The following is a 20,844-nucleotide window of genomic DNA, read 5'->3' as shown; positions in this document are numbered from 1 at the left end:
TGTTGGCCAAATTGGGGGGGGGGGGGGAAGGCAGTATTTTGGAGATACAGGACTGATAAAAATATCCCTCAAATGCCTTATAGAGATTCTAGGTCCCTGAGATCAATTATGTATTTGTGCAATTTATGGATCATCTCCTTCATTCTTTGAGAATTTTAGTTCTTGACCTGCCATATTGCTTTCCATTACCACTCCACTGTCCACTTCTGGCAATCTCAGTATCTGTGCAGATGATCCTCCCAATAGCCTGGCCTTTCAGTTCCTTGACTTCCAGTAATCTTGTGTCCCATCCCAGCTCAGCTCCCTACTCTGGTGGTCACATCCCGAGACCTTCTCATTGGCAACAACTGCAAGGCTCTAATAGCATTAATTTCAAGCAATCAGCTCTCTGACCATTACCCCCTACCTTGACAGCTCATTCCTTCAAGGACTTCTTCAACCCCATTGGGTCTGCCCATCCACTGAACAGCCTATGTCTCTCACGTCCTCACTTCCCTTCCTACCCAGTTTACACTCCATAAACCATCATAAGAATCACTTCTCTGCATATACCCTTACTCTCTACTCTCCTCTTCCACTGTGCTTTTCTGGAAGAAGAAAAAACCTGGTTAAATTTAGCTTGCTATGGACGTTGTACCTGACCTAAGAAGTTAAACATGAACTAGATTGATAGTCTAATTTTCAATTGAGCCTGTGATACTGCATAATCCTACTACATTCCCCTAATCAATTTACTCCCACCCTCCTCCCAAACAACTCTTCCACACCTTCAGCTCTTTTCCTAAATGTCCAAAACTTTCTCCTGGTTCTCATTTTCCTGACCTCTAAATGTGGAAGTCACCAGAGGTGGCCTCAAACCTCTCCTCTAGCAACATCCATTCCCTAGGTGAATTCATTCAGTACCACAGCCTTATAGATTCCTTTGCATCATGCTAACGGCCAGTTCAACTTTTCCCCTTAATGCCAGCCTCATATATCTAACTCCCTCCTCAGCACAGCCCCTTGGAAACTGAGAAGTATTGTAAATTTAGTATGTCCCAACAGACTCATGATTTCCAAACCTGTCCTCCCCATCTCAGTGACAATCTTCACCACTCAGGCAGTTATTCATGCTATAAACCTAGCATTCCTGATTGCTCTCTTTCTTAGACATCCTTCATCTAATTCATCATCTAATCCACTTGGCTCTACTTGCAAAATTTATTCAGAATCTGACCATTCCTCGCCAGCTCTACAAATACTATCATGTTCTGTCAATCCAATTACTGCAGTAGCCTTCTAACTTTTCTCCCAAGAAGTCAGAACGAGCTGTGAAAAACTTACATTAGATCACGTCCCTCCTTCTACTCACCCAGTCCACCTTTGAGCTAGTGTTCTCTATGCCCCCCACAGGATGCGGTGGCTCACCAGCTCTCCACGCTCACTGCTTCTCTTCACTCATGCTGCTTCAGCCACCTGGGCTACTGCTGTTCCTTGGAACATGCGGAACACGGTCTCATCTGAGGGCCTTTCTCCCAGGAACTGTCGTCTCTGGGATGTTGGCACAGCTTGCTCCCTCAATTCCCTCAGCTGTCTGTCTTTAATGTGATCTTACCACAGACCTTCCATTATCACTTTATATAAAATAAAACCAGCCCACCTCCATCACTCTCTATCCTCTTTCCCTGACTGATTTTTCTTCAGAGACTTTATCACCACCTGGCACACTTAATTTGCTTAAATTATAAACTCTCCCATAGGAGAGAGAGTATCATGAGAACCAGAGTTCTGTTGTGCTTCCTGCTATAGCCCTGGTGTCTACCACCGTGCCATTCCGAGATTAAGACATCAGTAGCTAGTTGTGGAAGGAATAAATCTGCTTTGAGACCTTTAAATCCAAAGTCCTACTGAAACGTAGAAAATACACAGTAGACATAGTGTCTTCTATATTAACTATAAAGTGCAGTACTTAGGCATCAAAAATAATACCTGATAACTTACTTTTTCTATTGACTCCAATGTTTCTGTGTATTTTTCTTCTGTCTGCTTAATTTCTGCTAGGCAGCAACTTCGTATGTCATTTTCTGGACATTTCTGCAATTAGAATTATCAAAAAATTATTTAATCAAACATATGTGTTAATCTCTCTGGTAGTCAAAATCACTGACTTTCTTAAGCTTTCCATTCTCATAAAACATATAACTGAAAGATATTTATTGCATTTACGAAGTATCTGTTAAAATTTTGAACCATGTAAATGAAACAGTTTTAAATAATTAAAAATAAATTTCTGAGTATAGACACTCTTTATACTGAAAACATCACTTTCATTATTTCATCTATTTCATTATTGAATCTGGAAACATCACACATGGTGTAATATAGTTTTCTTAACGTACAGCATACTTTACAAGTGCTATAGAAATACTTGCAAAATAAAAGGATATTTGATAGATAAAAATCTTAAAATACTTTTTTAAGAGTTAGTATCTTGGTGTTTGGCTCACCTACTAGTGTTAAGACTGGAGGTATTAAGAGCATAACATGAAGATCAAAGGTATGGGGGATCAGATAGAATTGGGTTTGAGTACCAGTTTTTCTGTTATTAGCTTGGTATTATGAACAAGTTACCTATTTTCTCTGTGTCTCAGTTTTCTCATCTACAACACAGAGAGAATTATAGTTCCAACTCCAAGGAACTGTAAATAAGATAACCTGGTAAAGCACATAGCACCCTGAGGAGTATACAAGGAGGACCCTACACATTTAAATGATCACTGCTGTTAACCCTGTCCGGTATAAACAACCCGGCACTGTTAGCTGAATGAAGAACTGCCCTTGGGAAACACACTGAAGAATTTGCTGGTACCCAAAGCAGATGATGATTCTAGGAAATACAGATGATACCCTGTCACCTAAAAATACTCAAAATCCTGCCACAGGCAGCCTGTCAGCTCACAGTGGGTTAAAGTGCATTCATTACATTTACCAAACACAGACCAGGTAACTTGTTTCCTTCCCATGGAAGCTACTGCTCCCTATATGGGGCACTGGACAAACCTCCAGCCTTTTATTAAAGGCAAGACTATAAAGAGAGTGGAGGAAATTCATCAAAGCACTAAAAAAAAAAAAAAAAAAACCCTAAACCACCACCCAGCTTTTGTATAAAAAAAAAGACATTAATGAAAGCCTAGGCAACTGACCATTTTTTTCAAATTATAGGTGAGAAAAAAATTCAAAGTAGTTCTTTCTGAATGTTTTAGATATTTTAATGGCAGATAAACCATTGTGGGCTCATACTATGACGATATGTGAAACTAAGTTTATAAAACAGTAAAAATTCTAGGAGCCCCTTTAGTGAAACAAAAGAAAAAAATACTGCTTCTTCTACCCCTAACAAATATGAAGAAATATTCTTTAACATATACTTAATGCTACATCAAATTTAAAGAAGATTTAACTGCTTGGTAAGAGAAGATTTCCTTTCATGATAATGTAATTTCGTGATTCCCTGGAATTCTGTTCTATTGCCACTCTGCCACTATTTAGCTGCATGGCACATCATTTCTCTCTCAGACTTGCTTTCCTTACAAGGAAAATTAAAGGACAAGACCAGAGATTCCCTGTGGTTGTTTTGAACTGCAAAATGTCATGTCCATGTGTTTCCAAATGCAGGAAGTCAATTATATAGTTAAAAGGTAGCAAAGGTAAAAAGAAAACAAAAAACTATTCCAGCAGAAGTTACATAAATAATTATATGAATCAGTCTTGCAAGGAATCACTGTCCTAATAAAATACTCAAAGTAACTTGAAACATAAGGCAAGTGGGAGCCTACGGGTTGATGTGCTTCCTCTGCTTTCATTAAGTCCTCATAGACTTCTCCACCTTCATCTTCCCCATAAACACAGTCGTAGAGACCTTCTTCATCTTCTACGTGTGTTTCACTGAAACAAAGGGTAGGATACTCAGGTCATTTTCTGTTATGCAGTAAATGCAATAGCTACATACAGCCTAGTAGAAAATCCAGAGAAAAAATATAACAGGATTCACGGAAAGAGTCCAAGGCTTTACATTACACCTTTCTCCCTCTTAATGAGGACAATTCCCAACAACAGAATCCACCAAGGACGGCAGTGACAGCTAACATTCACTGGGTATTATGTACACGCACATAAACGATCACTCTGCATACAGGATCTCACGTAGCTGGCCCAGGCCCAGTATTCACTGTGTTATCAGGTAGGCATTATTATTTAATCCATTATAGAGATAAGGATGTCGAGAGAACTAAAGTTTATTTATTTGACTTGCCCATGAAAACACAGCTAGTCCGTGGCAGGTCCAGATTTAAAACTGAGCCTCTTACATTCTAAGTGTTCTAATCACTCTATCCTACTGCCCCCACTTTTCCTATTTCAAGGCCTGAGGCTGCTCATCTATATTAATGGGTCTGATATGGGAAAGACAGGGAAGTTGGGGAGGATCTCATAGTTTATAAATGGTCTTTTAAAAGCAACATTTTATGCAGGGTTATTACTACCGATATCTAATGCAATGGTTCTCCAACCATGCTTCTTCCAGCCCACTCAGAGGGTCTCCCCAAGTCCCCCATTCAGCCAGATTCTGCTATTACCTGTTTTGTCTGTATTGTTTAAAGAAATGGTCCCAAGCCCACAAGGCATTTTTAAATACCATTTGAAATCTGCTGGCCTCTGATAGTTGAAAACCATCCCTATTTTTAAAGCTCCCAATGAGCACATACACACTGACTGACTGATCTACCTTTCCTAAACCCTTCATATATCATAAACCCATTTAGTCAAAGTAGAAATACTTTGTTACTGTTCTGTTACTACTCCTTAAGCTTTTCCTTTCAGTTCAAGACTTCTATAAATAGCCTCGATCACTAATAATCCCAAAGAATTAAGATTAATAAATTTAGACATTTCTAAATTCAACTCCTTCAATACTGCCAGCCCTTGTCATCTTTCTTGGGCCTGTGCAGATGGAACATTGTAAATTGATATGCACAAAAATAAGAACACTGTATGTAAATGTCACTCTACAACTTGGATCATTTTTCAAAGTAGGCTCAATCACCAGGTTGTCTATGTTTGTCATGAAGGATTATTTGGAAGCCTTTGACAGGAATGAACTGTATCAAACACCCAGAAGAAAGAAAGGTGCCTTAAGGGAGAGTGATCTGGTGGTAACAAATGTTTCAGAGAACTCTGCTCTGAGAAAAATTTGTCTTTGGGTTAGCTGTCCATCCATTCACTCACCCAGCAGACATTTACTAAGAACCTACTGAGGTCCATACTCTTTGGTGCTAAGAATGCATAGATCAAGAGGATCCAAGGACTCTCCCATAGTCTAGTGTAGAGCATAGCATGCCAACATGTAATTCTAGAAGTGCAACAGAGCAGATGAACGCAGAATGCATGAGCGAGGGAAAGAGTAACTCTGACTAAAGAAGTCAGGGAAGGCTTCACAACAGATACTACAACTGAACTGGATCTTGAATATATTTATCAATTTATTCAATAGCTATTTCCTAATTGAGTACTACTATGTTCCAAGAGATATGGCTGCAGACGAGGCAGACGCAGTTTCTGCTGTCAGAGGTGACACATACTCACTGGAAAAGGGGAAGGAACATTCCAGACAAAAGATACCAACACTTGCAAAGGCAGAAGGTCTGAAGAGCACAGCAATGTCAAGAGTGTTGTCCCATTCAGGTAAGTGAATGTAAGCCCCAGAGGGAAGAGCTAAAACCAACCTGTGAAAGGCCGTACACCCTGTAAGCACAACCTTATGTGGGCATTTGGAACGCAAGAGGGGGTTTTCTATCAGGGCAGAGTGGAGGCAACAAGAAGACAGTAAGCCCAGAAATGAAACCCTGTGGGTAAGAGATTTTGAGAGCCATAACTAGAGTGAAGGCAAATGAGGAGAGAAACAGACTTCAGAGACCGTGTCAGGTGCAGTCAACCAGACTTGGTGACCAGTCAGAATTAGGGAGAAGGGGAAAGGAGTGAAGGAGGCTACTCAGCTTCCTACTCAGGAAAACTGGGCAGATGCTAAGTCATTAGGTAATTCCAGAATTACCATACTGAGGGGTTTAGGCAGGCAACCCAACCAGAGAACGGGGGCAGTTAAACCAGTCTGGACATTTTCTATAACACATCAAAGGATAGGAAGGTTTGATGAGTCCATGAGGGAGTGGAGATAAGGAATAGTAAAGGAACAGGCTCTGCATCAGAAGAGATCCTGTTCAACAAGAAGCTAGGCTGTGAAATCCATTTCCCTGCTACTCCTAATCCCAGCTCCACTGTCTTTGACCACCACTCCCACCCCCGAAAGAACACCTCATCTTGCTGAAGTGTTGCTCTTGACTATTTCCTATGAGGGTAGAGGCACATGCTGTATGAATACATACAGGTTTTTCTTTTACCATTGTAGGAGATACAACACTTAAAGCACAAGCAACAAGATCAAAAATAAATAAGCTGGACTGCATCAAACTAGAAAGCTTCTGCACAGCAAAAGAAACCATCAATAAGGTGAAAAGACAACATATGGAATGGGGAAAAAAAAATGTTTACAAACCATCTATCTGAAGAGGTTAGTATCCAAAATATATAAAGGACTAATACAACTCATATAACCACAACAAAACAACCCAATTTAAAAATGGGCAAAGGACCTGAATAGACATTTCTCCAAAGATATATGAAGGGCCAAAAGGTACATGAAAAGATGCTCAACATAACTAGTCATTAAGAAAATGAAACTTAGGGCGCCTGGGTGGCTCAGTCGTTAAGCGTCTGCCTTCGGCTCAGGTCACGATCCCAGGGTCCTGGGATCGAGCCCCACATCGGGCTCCCTGCTCAGCGGGAAGCCTGCTTCTCCCTCTCCCACTCCCCCTGCTTGTGTTCCCTCTCTCGCTGTCTCTCTCTCTGTCAAATAAATAAAATCTTTAAAAAAAATAAAAATAAAAAAAAAAAAAAAAAAAAAAAGAAAATGAAACTTAAACCACATGAGATACCATCCCATGCCTGTTAGAATGGCCATCATCAAAAGACAAGAGATAAATCCTGGTGAGGATGTGGAGAAAAGGGACCCCTCATGCACTGTTGGTGGGACTATATATGGGTGCAGTCACTACGGAAAACAGTGTGGAAGTTCCTCAAAAAATTAAAAATAGAAATATAATATGATCCAGGAATTCCACTTCTGGGAATATATCCAAAGGAAACAAAAACACTAACTCAAAATGAAATCTGCACCTTCATGTTCAGAGCAGCATATTTACAATAACCAAGACATGGACACAACCTACAAGTCCACTGATGGATGAATGCATAAAGAAGTTGCAGTATATATATACACACAATGGAATATGATTCAGCATAAAAAAATGAGGAAATTCTACCAATTGCAATAACATGGATGGACCATGAAGGCATTATGCTGAGTAAAATAAGACCAAGAAAGACAAACACTGTGTGATCTCATTTATATGGAATCTAAAAAAAAAAAAAAAAAAAAAACCTCATTGTAAAATAGATCAGACTTGGGGAGATCAGAGATGGTGGAGAGGGGGAGGGATAATTGGAAGAAGGTAGTTAAAAGGTGCAAACTTCCATCAATCAGGTAAATAAGGACTAGGGATCAAATGTATGACACAATGACCAAAGCTAACACTGCTGCACGGTACACAGGAAAGTTGTTAGAACAGTAAATCTTAAGGGTTCTCATCACAAGAAGAATTTTTTTTAACCTTTTCTTTTAATTGTATCTATATCGGATGGATAGATGTTAGCTGACCCTATTGTGGTAATCATTTCACAATATATGTAAATAAACCATCATGCCATACTCCTTAAACTTACACAAGGATATATGTCAATTATTCTCAATAAAACTAGAAAAAAGTTTTTAAAAAGAATTGTAGGAGTGACACACACGCATGTGTGTATGCACGTGCATGTGCGCACACACACACACACACACTCAAGATTGGGCTAAAATGCTTTGGGTTTTGTTATTCAATCCCATACTAAGGCAGCTTTTCTTGCTCATAGTTTGGTCAAGACTTCCTGACCTGCATAAAATGAGCGGGGGGTGGGAGCGGCGAAGGATGTGATTCTTCAGATGGCCAACAAATCAACAATAATCTACATTACTTTTTCTGTGTCTAGGTCATCTATATATGGCCGTGACTAACACCCTGATCATAAAAGTAGAAAAAGCAGACACTGTGCAGCCTAGCCATCTCACACCCTCTCCATTCCATTCTGTGTCTGTTTCTCTCCATTGTGAGAACAGAATGATTCCCTCTGCAGTAGGGAGGAGGCCAGTGTTGGTTCTAAGGGCTTCCCTTGGGGTGACTTCACCCCTAAAAGTCAGACTTAAGGATATGAGCCCATAGAGATCATAACAAAGCTAAGACTGAAAATCAAAAGCAAGCAATTGTAGGAATAACACCACGTTTGGACCTTCCACCACCAGATGGAGAGTTGCAGCAGGTTGCCTCTCCCAGAGCGTGAGCTGGTGTCTTAGAGCAGCTGGCTCAGGAGCCCAGCTTCTCCAGACTTAGCTAGGGGTGCATCCTCTCAGGATTTATCCTGACATCAACACAAAAAGATGAGGGAAGGCTATGAAAATTAGTAAGTATAAGTGACAACTGGTGGGGCTTAAAAAAAGAACATCATAATAGCCCTAGAAGTAATATATTCTTTTTTAAAGATTTTATTTTATTTATTTAAGAGAAAGGGGGGGGTGGGAGTGGGAGGAGGGGAGGAGGGTGAGGGAGAGAGAATCTCAAGCAGACTCCGTGCTGAGCATGGAGCCCAGCTCGGGGCTCGATCTCACAACCCTGAGATCATGACCTCAGCTGAAATCAAGAGTCGGACACTTAACCAACTGAACCACCCACGTGCTCCAAGAAATAATATATTCTTCCTAATATTTCAAAGGATTTGGCTATATTACCAGAACCTTACAGTCACTTTATCAAGACTGTAGCCAATTCAGTGAGACAATCAGCATCAATCTTGCTCAAGATCAGTGAGCTGTTGGAGGTTTTAAGAAGAGCTAAGAAACTATCCTTCATCCACATTTAAAACATAAAATTTCAAGGCCCATCCAAGTACCACCTATTCTGGGACAAGCTGCTGGCCATCCTGTCAGCATTCTCCTCTGTTCTTCTACTGGAAGTTCTTGGGGGGGGCACCTCAGGGTGCTTCCAGGGGTCCATGCAGTGAGGAAGAGCCTCAGCTCTGGAGTGAGAACTGTCTGGGTTCAAATCCAAAGACTAAAACTTCCTAGTTCGGTGACTTCCAGCAAGTTTCTTAGCTTTCCACAATTCAGCTTTCTCCTTCATAAATTGGGATAATAGGAACAACCTCATCATGTTGCGGTTATGACACGAGATAATGCACGTAACATGGTTAGCACAGAAACAGGCACTCGATAAGCTCGTATGAACTGACGAGATAGCTCAGGCCTGAAGCAGAATGCTGGCAAACAGGAGATGCTTGATGCAATTTTGCTTAATCATTCAGAAAACAAATATTTACTGAGGACCTACTATTATACTAGATGCTGTGTAAAGTTCTAGGAAGATAGCCAAGAACAAGGTAAAGTTCCTGGCCTCACAAAGTTGACCTTCTAAAGAGGAGATGGAGACAAAGATTGTCTCGGGCAGTAGTGAGTGCCATAAAGCCACAGAGCAAGGTGAGGGGCCGGCAGCAATTTGGGTAGGGTAGTCAGAAAGGCCTCTCTGTGGAGGGACATCTGTGCAAGGGCTGGAATGGTGAGGGGTCAGCCCTAAGGGCGGAAGGAGCAAGTGCAAAGGTCCTACAGCAAGAACAAGCTTGGAGTGCTGGTGGATTAGGATGGATGAATGGGAGAATTTCCACAGAACCTGCATCCCTTTTAGAGCATAATCTATGTCTTACTATAATGCTTTGCAAACATGCCTGATCTTTATCATCAGTTCCTTGAAGGGTGGGGATCATTTTTTATATTTATTTGTAATCTGCACAAGTCATTCAATCAGCAGAAGATAATCAGGTGCAAGCACCTTTTGCCTCTCCTGACTATTAAACAATAAAGCCCAGAAGGAATCTCTGTGCAAAACAAACACCATGTAATGAAACTCCCTGAAGAACTCCAGCCCACGCTCATCTTGCCTTTCCTTGAACTTACAGAGCATGCACTATCTGCCCTACATCTCCAGGACAGATCTTGTTTCTTTGTCATTGTTCCTTAACTGTCTAATTCCAGTTTCACCCACCACCTCTAGTATGCCTTTGAGAAACTTCCAAATTTTAGTTCATTGCAGTGTTTCTTCACTCGTCAGAGGGACTGGCATGGCGTGGGGCACACAACAGGAACTAAAAGCCAGATGAGGCCCATTTTCTGGTGAAGATTTCCATCACTAGTTTGAGGTTAATTCTTACACGTCTTAATCATTAAGCCACTTTTCCGCTTCAGAAAACTATTTTAACATCCATGGTTAAAATCCACAAAGGATGCAAACATTGGCAGTGGTTTAATTTTGAAGATGCCCAACATACTCTATTAAGTCAGGAAGGCCTTTGTAGATGTCTTCATCACTAATGCTCTCTTCTGTTGGAAAGGGCCTAGAAGAGAGGGAGGAAAAAAAAAAACAAAAAAAAAAAACAAGGATGAATAAGCAACCACTAGGCCAGGCATTTAGTTCTCACTAAATGCACAAGCTCAGTGACAGTACTCAGATCAGTGATCATGTTTAAACACAACGGCCTGTGCTTCTCCCAAAGTGCCCGTCCTATAGCGGTGCATGGGGTCCCCCAGGGACACTGTGGCACCTGCTACCCCAAATTAGCTGTAGCAATACCAGTTGTCGCCGCCATCACCTGAGCAGCTATGGACATGCTCGCGTGCTCATCTGCTCTGCCACGTGCCACTTACCTGCAGGCTCTGCAGCTTCCCGGCTCAGAAAACCAGCAGCCGCCCCCGTGTCCCTGCCTTCAGCACTGTCTCTCTCCACTTACGGAATCTGATCTGACTGACAGATGGTTTGGTAACAATCATCCCTGCATGACTCAGCCCACTAAATATAAAAATTACTAGAAGACCAAAATATCCGTACCCTTTTTATAGGATTATTGATTCTGACAGACTGTTCTGCTCTGACTTCAAGATATTTAAGTTGTATTTTTTATTTTCACTTATTGGACAAATGCGTGAACCCTAGACCTTAGGGAGAGTAGGATGTTTTCTTTGATTCCTACTAAAAGAAAAGCACTTTAATGTATCCCCTATGTCTAGCCATTGGCTTTTTTTGCCTAATGTACTAGGCACTTTTTTCATAACCCCAACATAATGCCCTAAATGCATATCTAACACAATCATAATTATACTATTGTGTCAGAAGTTTTACTTTCTTTATATGCAGGCAGCATGTCATGTTTCATAAAAACAAGAGGATCCATCAAAATAATAAATGAGTGCTAAGTAATTGCTAAATAACTATATTCAATACATTGAAAAACAGATTTTCATGTTAGTTTATGGATTAACTGAACACTTAAGACATTTAAGGAACTTACATTTTTCAAATAAATTAAAATGTGTGAGAAATGCCAAAGTTTCAAAATCTTTTTTTTTTTCTTAAATAAATTCAGGCACATTTGATTATGCTTTTATACCAATGCAAGTCCATTATAGAAAAATTTGAAAATACAGATTAGAATAAAAAGGAAAACCTTCTAATGTATATCCTTTCAGAATCAAAAATACATAAATACATAAAAATAGCATCAGCCTATTTCAAAATCTGTTTACACATAATGACATAAAATATATATTAATATGGGAAGATGAATCACGTAGAGCAAATTATAAGGTGTTAAACACGTAATCCAGCCTAGAGATTACTTCTGCAGAAAGCTGCCAAATTCATAGCCCATATCCAAGAACCGGTCTGCAGGGTATCCTCCCTGGGGTCACTGTGCTTTGTATCCCAGGAATGGGCTGCCTGGCCACTGCCAATCAGTCCTCTAAGAGGTGCTTATATCCTCTCCCTTAAAATCTGAATGTGAGCTGGACACAGAAAAATGGCATCAACAGAGGGAGAGACACAGCATCACAGAACCCCGTAATGGCTGGAGACTAAAGTATGGCATTCTGGGGAAACAAGATAAAAAATAAAATCCATTCAATTTCCATGCAGCCTAGCTGGGTGGCTATTGAAACCGTTTCTCTGTATTTCTGATGTTACTAATAATACAAACTTCTGACTGATCTAACTTGAGTATGTAGTGTTTTAAACAGGAAAAAGCCCAACATGACATACATGTCTACATTTATTTCCATGCTTACTGACTGCATAATACTCCACAGCATGGAGATGTCATAATTCATTTTACCAATTTACTTCCAAGTTTTGCATTTAGGACCAATCCTTCAACTCACATCCTTGTACACATATCATTTTATACTTGTCTGATTACTTTTTAAACTCCTAAAGTTGTGAGTTCTTGCTATGGACTATAGGAAATAAATGTACTACGACAACTTGTCAAGTATTTATTTACTTAAGCATTTGTGTTTATTTTGATGAATCATATGTAATGAAATGAAATGTTGGAGGAAGTTAAGAAAACAAAGTACCCTATCGGTAACAGTCAGCAGTGAATTCAGAATGATGTTTAGCCAATGTGTCTTATTCAACTCTACAAATAAGTTCTTACTTGCTCAATTCATTTCAAATGTGTACTAGGTACTTATACATCAGGCACTGTACTGGCATCAATGAGACGTGGTCCCTGCATGCAAAGTGCTTTACAAACAATAACCATTCAATAAATAACCATTACAATAAAGGAACAGAACACGAACCGCACAGAAACGAGCTTACCTGATTCCTGTGGCCAACGCTATAGGTGTGCGAGAAAGTCGTGATAGTGTTTCTATAACCTGTGAAAAAAGGAAAAGTGTTAGTTGGACATGTATTTCAGAAAAGACACGAATTTTTTTTTTGAAAATAGTCTTACAATCTAATATTAACAATGGCAGAAGAAACCTAAATTTGCAGATGCCAACGAAGTACAGAATGGGAAGAACTGTTTCTGAAAATTATAAACACCTGGGTTATAATCCTGTCCCTTCTTTAACTTTGAAACTCTAAGCAGATTACTAAGCATCTGGTTTGCCATTTCTTTATCATTAAAGCAAGGAGTTAGACGAGGTAATACTAAAGGTCTTGTACCTTCACTTCTACAAAATCGGAAAGGTCTTATAAAACTGTGCCGTCCAAAACAGTAGCCACTGGCCACACAAGGCTACCTAAATTTAAGTTAATTAGAATTTAAAAAACAAAAAAATTAAGTTTCTTAGTTGTGCTAACCACGTTTCCAGTGTTCAGCAGCCACACTGTATTGCACTACCCAGACATCAAACATTTCCATCATCCCAGAGAGTCCTACGGAGCAGCACTGCGGTACAGCTAAGTGGTTCAGAATGTGGGCTCCTGAGCCGACCACAGTTCAAACCCTGGCTTTGCCTTTCATTAGCCATACAACCTCAAGCAAACTACTTAAGTTCCCTGGGCTTCAGTTTTCTCATCTGGATACTGCCTATAATCATAGTTAGCTTATTCATAATCATTCATTATAGGAATTAAAAAGATAATACATGAAAAGTATATACATGATAGCTATTCTTTATAATTGCCAACTTTAAGAAAATTACCTTATTGTAATTCTGAGTATTTGCGGAAAAAGAGTTTCCTAAACCCTTGATTATCTGAATGTATTTTAAAGACTCCTTATGAAGACTTTGGTACCTGCGCCCTGCAATAGTTTTAGCTTTAGAACCTAGAGATTTTAGTAAGATTTCCTTACCACTTTTACAACTGAGATCATCTCTCTCAAAGACTTAGTGAGGAACCCAAAGAGATAAAATGTACTTTTCTCATGAAGCCTGTTTCTACGGTAACAGGTATGATTTGTCTTAACTCTCAAAACTAAACAAAACTTAAAGAGGTTCTATAAGGACTACTCAGAATGAGGGAGAAAAGAAAAAAGGCAAAAATCTCTCTCTGAGCTGAGGTAATCTAATTTCACAGTTCAAACGTGGAAACCTAATAGCGAGGTCTCCAGTACTCCACAGAAGTCGAATATGAGTATTAGCCACACACATACCTATCTCTTGCCTACTTCAGGAGGTGGTACATTGCTGAAGTTATAAACATACAGCTCTGGAGCAAGAATATCTAGTTGAGCCCTGGCTCATCAGATTTCAGCTAAGCTCACCTTTACTAGCCTCTATAAAATGTGGATAACAACAACTAACTACCAGCCTCATGGAGTTACTGAAAGAAGTAAATGAGATAATGCCCGTCAAATGCTTAACTCAATAAATGTAAACTTTCATTATATAAAATTATCATTATATAAAATAAAATAAAATTTAATTGAAAGACTATGCAATTTCTTCTTGGTTTCATCTTGTTGAACATTTGATATAAAAGCAAGTACACAACCACCCAGATAAAACTAGGTATAATTCCCCATCATAAAGATAAAAGTATCTTCAGTGAGTCTGTAAATTTAGAAGATCATGAGTGAATAAATAACAAGTTTATCAAAATAAACTGATTCAAAATAAAAATAACCATTTGCTAAAATTCCAAAATTATGCGTAACTGAGAGAAACGTCTAGTTTTTGGAAGAATCTGGAATAATTCGCGGAGTATTTAGACTCATGAATTAATGGTATTGTTAAATTTCAGCATCAGCCTTATCCTGATGTTTGCTGTTTTAAATCTGTGGGGTGAAATCTGTTTCTGATTCTATTTTATACAATGGTCCCAGCATTGCCATTACTAAGAAGAAAAATAGCAATAACATTAGTATTACGTATTTTACTACTATGATGTATTTTACTACTGCTATTTTATACTTTAATAGAAATGTATTTTATTCCTGGGGATGTTATCTATAAAACTATGATGTATCTAAAGATAAGAATGTATCTTGTGTTCCTTTTCCCACCAACAATCAGAACTACTCACAACCCATCCCCACCCAAAAAAGACTGCGGTTTGCTTTTTTGTACAGTTGTCCACCAGAGGGAGCCAGAAGATAGCATATCACTTTAGTCCTACATTAAATGTGTCTATATATAAAGTACAAACATTTCTGAAAAATCAACAAGATGAAACCAACTCCTATTATTTATTTAAAACTATTACTTATTACCATTCAGTAAAAGAAAAATAATGAAGGTGAGAAGGAAGGAAGAATAATACATAGCATGTCTTAAAGTGAATCTCCCAGGACCATCTCTCAGTTTTGCGTCTATCTGATTGTACATCAAGTCCATCCATTAAGTCTAAGTTTAGCCAAAGCAAATAAGACTGCTTAGTCAATGTAGTGTTTTTAGAACAGTGTGTATCCTATAAAGGTGGAGCATATCCGGATTTGGAATAGACAAGTACACAAATTAATGCCAGATTCTCCAGACATTAGAAACATGTATTCAAGAATATTTACAAAAGAAAATATCCCAAGGACAGTGTAAAAAAAAGACTATTTTCCCTGAAATGTATTAATTTCTCAAGTGTTACCTCAACATTCTATGAAATTACGGACATGAACTCTCTCAAAAGGGTAACTAGTCAGAACATTTGCAAGTTAACAGGCTAACAACCAACTACTAAATTCACATTACAGATATTTTTCTTGACCCACATCTACCCCTTGTTTAATAAGCAGCAGCATTTGTAAAGAAATGAAAATATCTCCAGATAATATAAATAACAGTTACTGTGGGAGGAAGGTGGAAGAGGTAAGTGGGGCTCCTGTACACTTGCTTTTTAGAAGGGGGGGGGGGATTAGATCCCAGAATCTATGAAGGATCATTGACAAAGTTTAAAAAGGAAGATACCCAGATCAAAACTGTATTTTTAGAAGATCACTCAGCACAGTGAAGGACAGATAGGGCTAAGAGGACATGGGGTATAGACAAGTGGTCAGGAGACCTACTAGGGGGTTTTCTCAGTCGTCGAGGTGAGACATCAGAAGTCTAAGCCAGCAGCGGTAGAGATAGAGGAGAAGTGAAAATGTGAGAAGTATTTAGGCATAGTGGCTGATGCACTGTGATGGCAAAGTGAAGAGGAACCCAGGACAACCTGGGCAAACTTTTAAATAAAGCATGGAGGTGGCCAGCTCCAATGCCGCCTACTGGGATGCTCCTGAGCAGGACACTGTCATTCTGTGTCCCTCTCCATGGCTGACCATGTACATCCTGAATTCGGACAGGCCATTCCCTCCACCAGAGCCTTCTCAGACTTCTCCCACTCCAGTCTGGGTCCTTTGTTTTCCCATAGGACATAACTCTGCCCTTAGTACCTATCACCTCATTTAAAAATTTGCTGTTTAAAATATCTGAAAAGGATTCGTGTTTATTTTTGTCAAATTGAAAGAACACAGTAATACACAGAAGTTGTCCCCTCCACACACACACCTTCTGCCTAAAGGAGACCAGAGCTAAAAATCTGGTGTGACTCTTGCATAAATTTGTTCCCCTTTCTTCATGATTGTTATTTTAGGTACTATGTTCCTATGATACAGATTCTTCCACAACATGAGTTTGTCATCTAACAATATATCCCAGACAGTTGTCAGCACATTCAAATTTACTTCATTCACCTTAATGCTGAACAACATTCCAGGTTATGTATATAACAATGATTTAACCATTCTCCTGCCAATGAGCTTTTTCAACATTTTGCTACTAGAACAAGGCTGAAATTACCATCCTCGCCAATTATCTTTTCAATTGCGTCTAAGTATTTCTATAGGAAAGATTCTCAGATGGGATGAAGCGGGCAAAAGTATGACCATTGCTCTCTGAAAACTTTTTACAAATCTATACTTCCCTGAAGAGTGTATTAAGAACATAACAAGGCATGCTAATGACCTGTTTACAGTCTGACTTTCCCATCCAACAATGAAAAACACCTTAAGGGCAGGGAACTCCAACTGCTTCTTCACTATTCTTTCTTACCACCTAGCTCACAGCCAGTCATAAAAACCACTTAACACAAAAATATTTGTTGCTCAAACAAATGAATAATACTTACCTTGCAAAATTGTTGTGAGGATTGAGGATCATATGTGTAAAGATATGTAAAGAGCTTAGCCTGGCACAAGCAGGGAATGAATGAATAATTGAAGAAGGAGCCCATTATCAAAATTAAATATTAAAAATGAGAAAGAATTACCTTTCTCCTCAAATCTAGAAACAGTATACATAGTGACAACCCCCCTCCATCAAATTTTTCCCCCAATGGTGATAATTTAGTTTGAGTGCTTTATTTTTACCATCCCCATTAGTCAGTTAAAGTCATAAAAGTTTCCAAAAAGAGAACTATACACTAATAAAGCTACACATTTTAACCATTCTCTTCATGAGACCTTCTAGAAAATTCTTACTTTCTACTTATCCAGCACATTCATGCTGTTGATAATGTAATTTGTAATTAAAACAAGTCATCCATGCAGAAGCAGTATGTTACAGCTACTTCTACATTCCTGAGTTAAGGAAGCTATGGCCATAAACAATAACAGCAGAGAACCATTGGGATTAGCACACAGGTCTGCCAAAAAGTGCTAATTAATTGTGGATTTATCTCCTTGAGTTCTCTATCCTGAAGTTTTACCTCTTAGTCCTCTCCCTGATCCAATGGAAAGACTATTAATAAGATTCATGAACAGGGAGCTGAATTCAATAGGAGTGAAGTGACCTTACAGGGGGGTGGGCTCTGCAAGGCAATCTGGGGGTTGTAGGCTTGAACCCTAAGTGCAATACAAGCTTAGTAGCTCAAGAAAGCGTTGCAGCACCACAGCGTGAAGGTACCATCCAGCACCCAAAGCTAGAGGCAGGGATGCCCCATAATGGTTCTTGCAGGCTCAAAGCAAGTGGCCCATGTGGTCATGGAGGAAAAATCCAGGCCCCCGAGGATACAACGCAGATGTGGCCTGGGAGTGATGGACTGAGTAATTCAGACAGAAGCACAGGCTTCTAGACTTCATCAGGTGCAACCCAGAGGCATCCCAGAGACCTTGTATTACCCAGGCACTCCAGACACCAGACTCTCAGACGAAGAAGCCTAATTGTAAACTCAACCAGATGGTGACTATCAGACTAACCATATTTTTTACCTGAAGTCTCCTAAGAAATCAACAGAACTCATTATCTTAATTTTCTTTGCAATTCTAATTTCACACAGTAAATTACCCCATTAAGATACACTGCAGCTTAGTGTCATTTCCAGCAGCACGTTTGAGATCCTTCCTAAAACACCTGGTTATTGCTTTGAATACTGTAGGATACTGCGGGAAAATGTCCCTAGCACCTCCCCTATGGGGAAAGCAAAGGAGTACAGCCAGATATGACACACTAAACAATATTTCTGTATCAAGAAGATTATGAACCATGAGAAATGAACTTGCATTGTTCAAAAGAGTAGAGTATCTATACAGGTTAAATGGGTCTAAATTATATATAGTTTGTGCAGGCCTTGATGATGATCATAAAAGCAAGGATTATTCTATACCAATTATTTCAAAACTTCAAAAGTAAAGCCCTACAGAAAAAAAAGAACCTCCCTTTAGGAAAATCATATACTGGACTGGTTAGGAGCACAAGCTTAAGACTCAGATTTTCTGGGTTCAAATCTCAGCTCCTCCTCTCACTAGTTGGGTAACCATGGGAGTTAAGTAGATGCTCTGTGCCTTACTTAGGTCCTTTACCCCGTATCTTTATCTATAAAATGCATATAAAAGAATGTTCCATACTTCTGCTATTTCCTAATGCCACTGTGGTCACTACCCTCATCGGTAAAATAAGATTTGGTCTTTGCAAAGCACTTCAGAAAGTAAAATGTGAGATGTCCACCTCAAGTTAGCACCAAATATAAAACAAAGCTTTCCAATGACTGTGCATACATCTAATAAGTTGGGTTGGGCCTCTATTCAAGCACATGATGGCCAGTGTTTGCTAATACTCGTCAACAGTCACTAAGCTTATATAATTATAGCATGATGTTAAAAAAAAAATGAGGATTGTGGATGGTAAACATTTTTCCTTATTTATTCACTTTCTGCTCTCGTGTAATTAATTTAACATGTAAATATTCAGAAAACAAAACCTCCCGTCTTACAAAAGTATTTCTAAGAGCCCAAAAACGATCACGCTTGACCTTTCTAAAGCAAATGTTAAAAAAAAAAAAAAAAAGTCCCATGCCGAGTCAACTCATAAAGATAACATATAATAACCATAATCTATACAGTTCACAAAGAATTTTAAAAGTTCTAAGAAATGACAGTACAAAGGAATGGGCTCAGAGAAGCTTTAGCATACATCTCCCCACAAATCTCTATCACCTTACACCTCACTGCCTCGAATAAATACAAAAATCTATGTCAGTGGACTGTCATTTAATAGCAATTTCGAGACAAGTCCTTTAGCTAAACCTCACACCCAGCCATAGGGCTACGTCTCGCAACTCCATATACAGAAATTTTAAAGCCACCACATTTTATTCAGTGGTTCTTAATTATTTTAAGCCATAATTCCTACCCTTTGAAGGTATGTTGAAAGCCCTTGGCCTCTTCCTCAAGGAGGGGGGCCCTGTATGTATTTGTATATATACTAATACACACATATCTAAGTATACGTAATTCTGCATTTCGTCTCAAGAAATCCAGGGACCTCTTGAAGACCATTCATGAATTTCCCAGATTCCTGTTCAATCTCCTTTGCCTACAAGGAAGCCAAGGTCCAGCAAAATTAACTAGCTTGCTCAGGGTCAAAGAACCAATAGCAGAATTGGTGTCCTAACCTAGGTCCCCTCTCTTCTGTCCAGACTGTTACTCTTTCTACTTCACCACCCTGTGTATAAATCTCCTGCATTTACTCGGTGAACATCTACTGAACAGGCACTATGGGCTAGATGTACCTGATATATTCCACATGTCGAAGGTAACAAAGTGGAGAGATTACGTATTTCCTCCTCTCAAAAAACCCACTACTCCTGAAAGAACATACAGGTAGTAAGCAAAACCACAGACCTGGTATTACAAAGAACAGCCGCAGCCAGGAAGAGAGAGCCAGGCCAGCTGTCCCCCTCAACCTGAAGGATAGACACGGAAGGCTCAAAAGGCTTTTTAGAAAAGGTGACCCTGGAATACATCTTGAGAGGCAATCAGGAATTTCCCAGACTCTGTCTGCAGGTTAATAAAGGTCTAATGGATGAGAATTACCACCCTCTGACCCACCCCCTCCACCATCGCCTACTCCAACGAGAACACTTTCCTATTCTGAGCAGATTCACTTGCACCTTACTGTATGAGAAGCTTTTTGTAATTGCCATTTCCTCAATAATATTTTTTCTTACAATGGGTATTTTGCAAGTTCCAGGAGATGATGTCACTAAGCAAATTTTTTCTAGACAAAACGGACCTACACTTGTCTTGTGATCCATTTCCACACCACCATGATCTTGCTGTCTGTGCTCTGGCTCTCAGACCCCACACAGAGCACCCTTCCTTCAAACCTGCTTTTCCTCCTTTTGCCCGGTGAGCCCACAGTCTCACTCCTCTCCCTTATCTGGCTAGACACTGGGAAAACTTTCTAGACTTGGACTTGGACTTCACACCACAGATCTAAATCCTATCATCTCCTCCTTTTACATCTCTCTTGGATCAAACTCCTTTCTTCGCTGTCTCTGGCTTAGCCCAAGCTCTCTATTTCTTCTTCTTTATATTTATCTTTATTATTATTAATTATTATTAAAAAATAAA

The 20,844-nt window shown here is 39.4% G+C and overlaps 1 protein-coding gene across 1 annotated transcript in view; it reads right to left on the bottom strand.

Annotated features, from left to right (window-relative positions):
* The window catches only part of VAV3 (vav guanine nucleotide exchange factor 3), a 362,307-nt gene that overhangs the window by 184,859 nt on the left and 156,604 nt on the right, over positions 1-20,844 (bottom strand). The window contains exons 3-6 of the mRNA XM_036089450.2: positions 12,891-12,949; positions 10,564-10,629; positions 3,816-3,924; positions 1,981-2,073 (exon numbers count right to left, since the gene is read on the bottom strand). Coding sequence (XP_035945343.1) covers positions 1,981-2,073; positions 3,816-3,924; positions 10,564-10,629; positions 12,891-12,949 — 327 coding nt within the window. The remainder of the gene's footprint in view (positions 1-1,980; positions 2,074-3,815; positions 3,925-10,563; positions 10,630-12,890; positions 12,950-20,844) is intronic.

The sequence above is a fragment of the Halichoerus grypus genome, chromosome 5, assembly GCF_964656455.1.
Source record: "Halichoerus grypus chromosome 5, mHalGry1.hap1.1, whole genome shotgun sequence".
Lineage (NCBI taxonomy): Eukaryota > Metazoa > Chordata > Mammalia > Carnivora > Phocidae > Halichoerus > Halichoerus grypus.
Note: the sequence above shows the minus strand (reverse complement) of the source record. Positions and strands in the feature narration are given on the sequence as shown.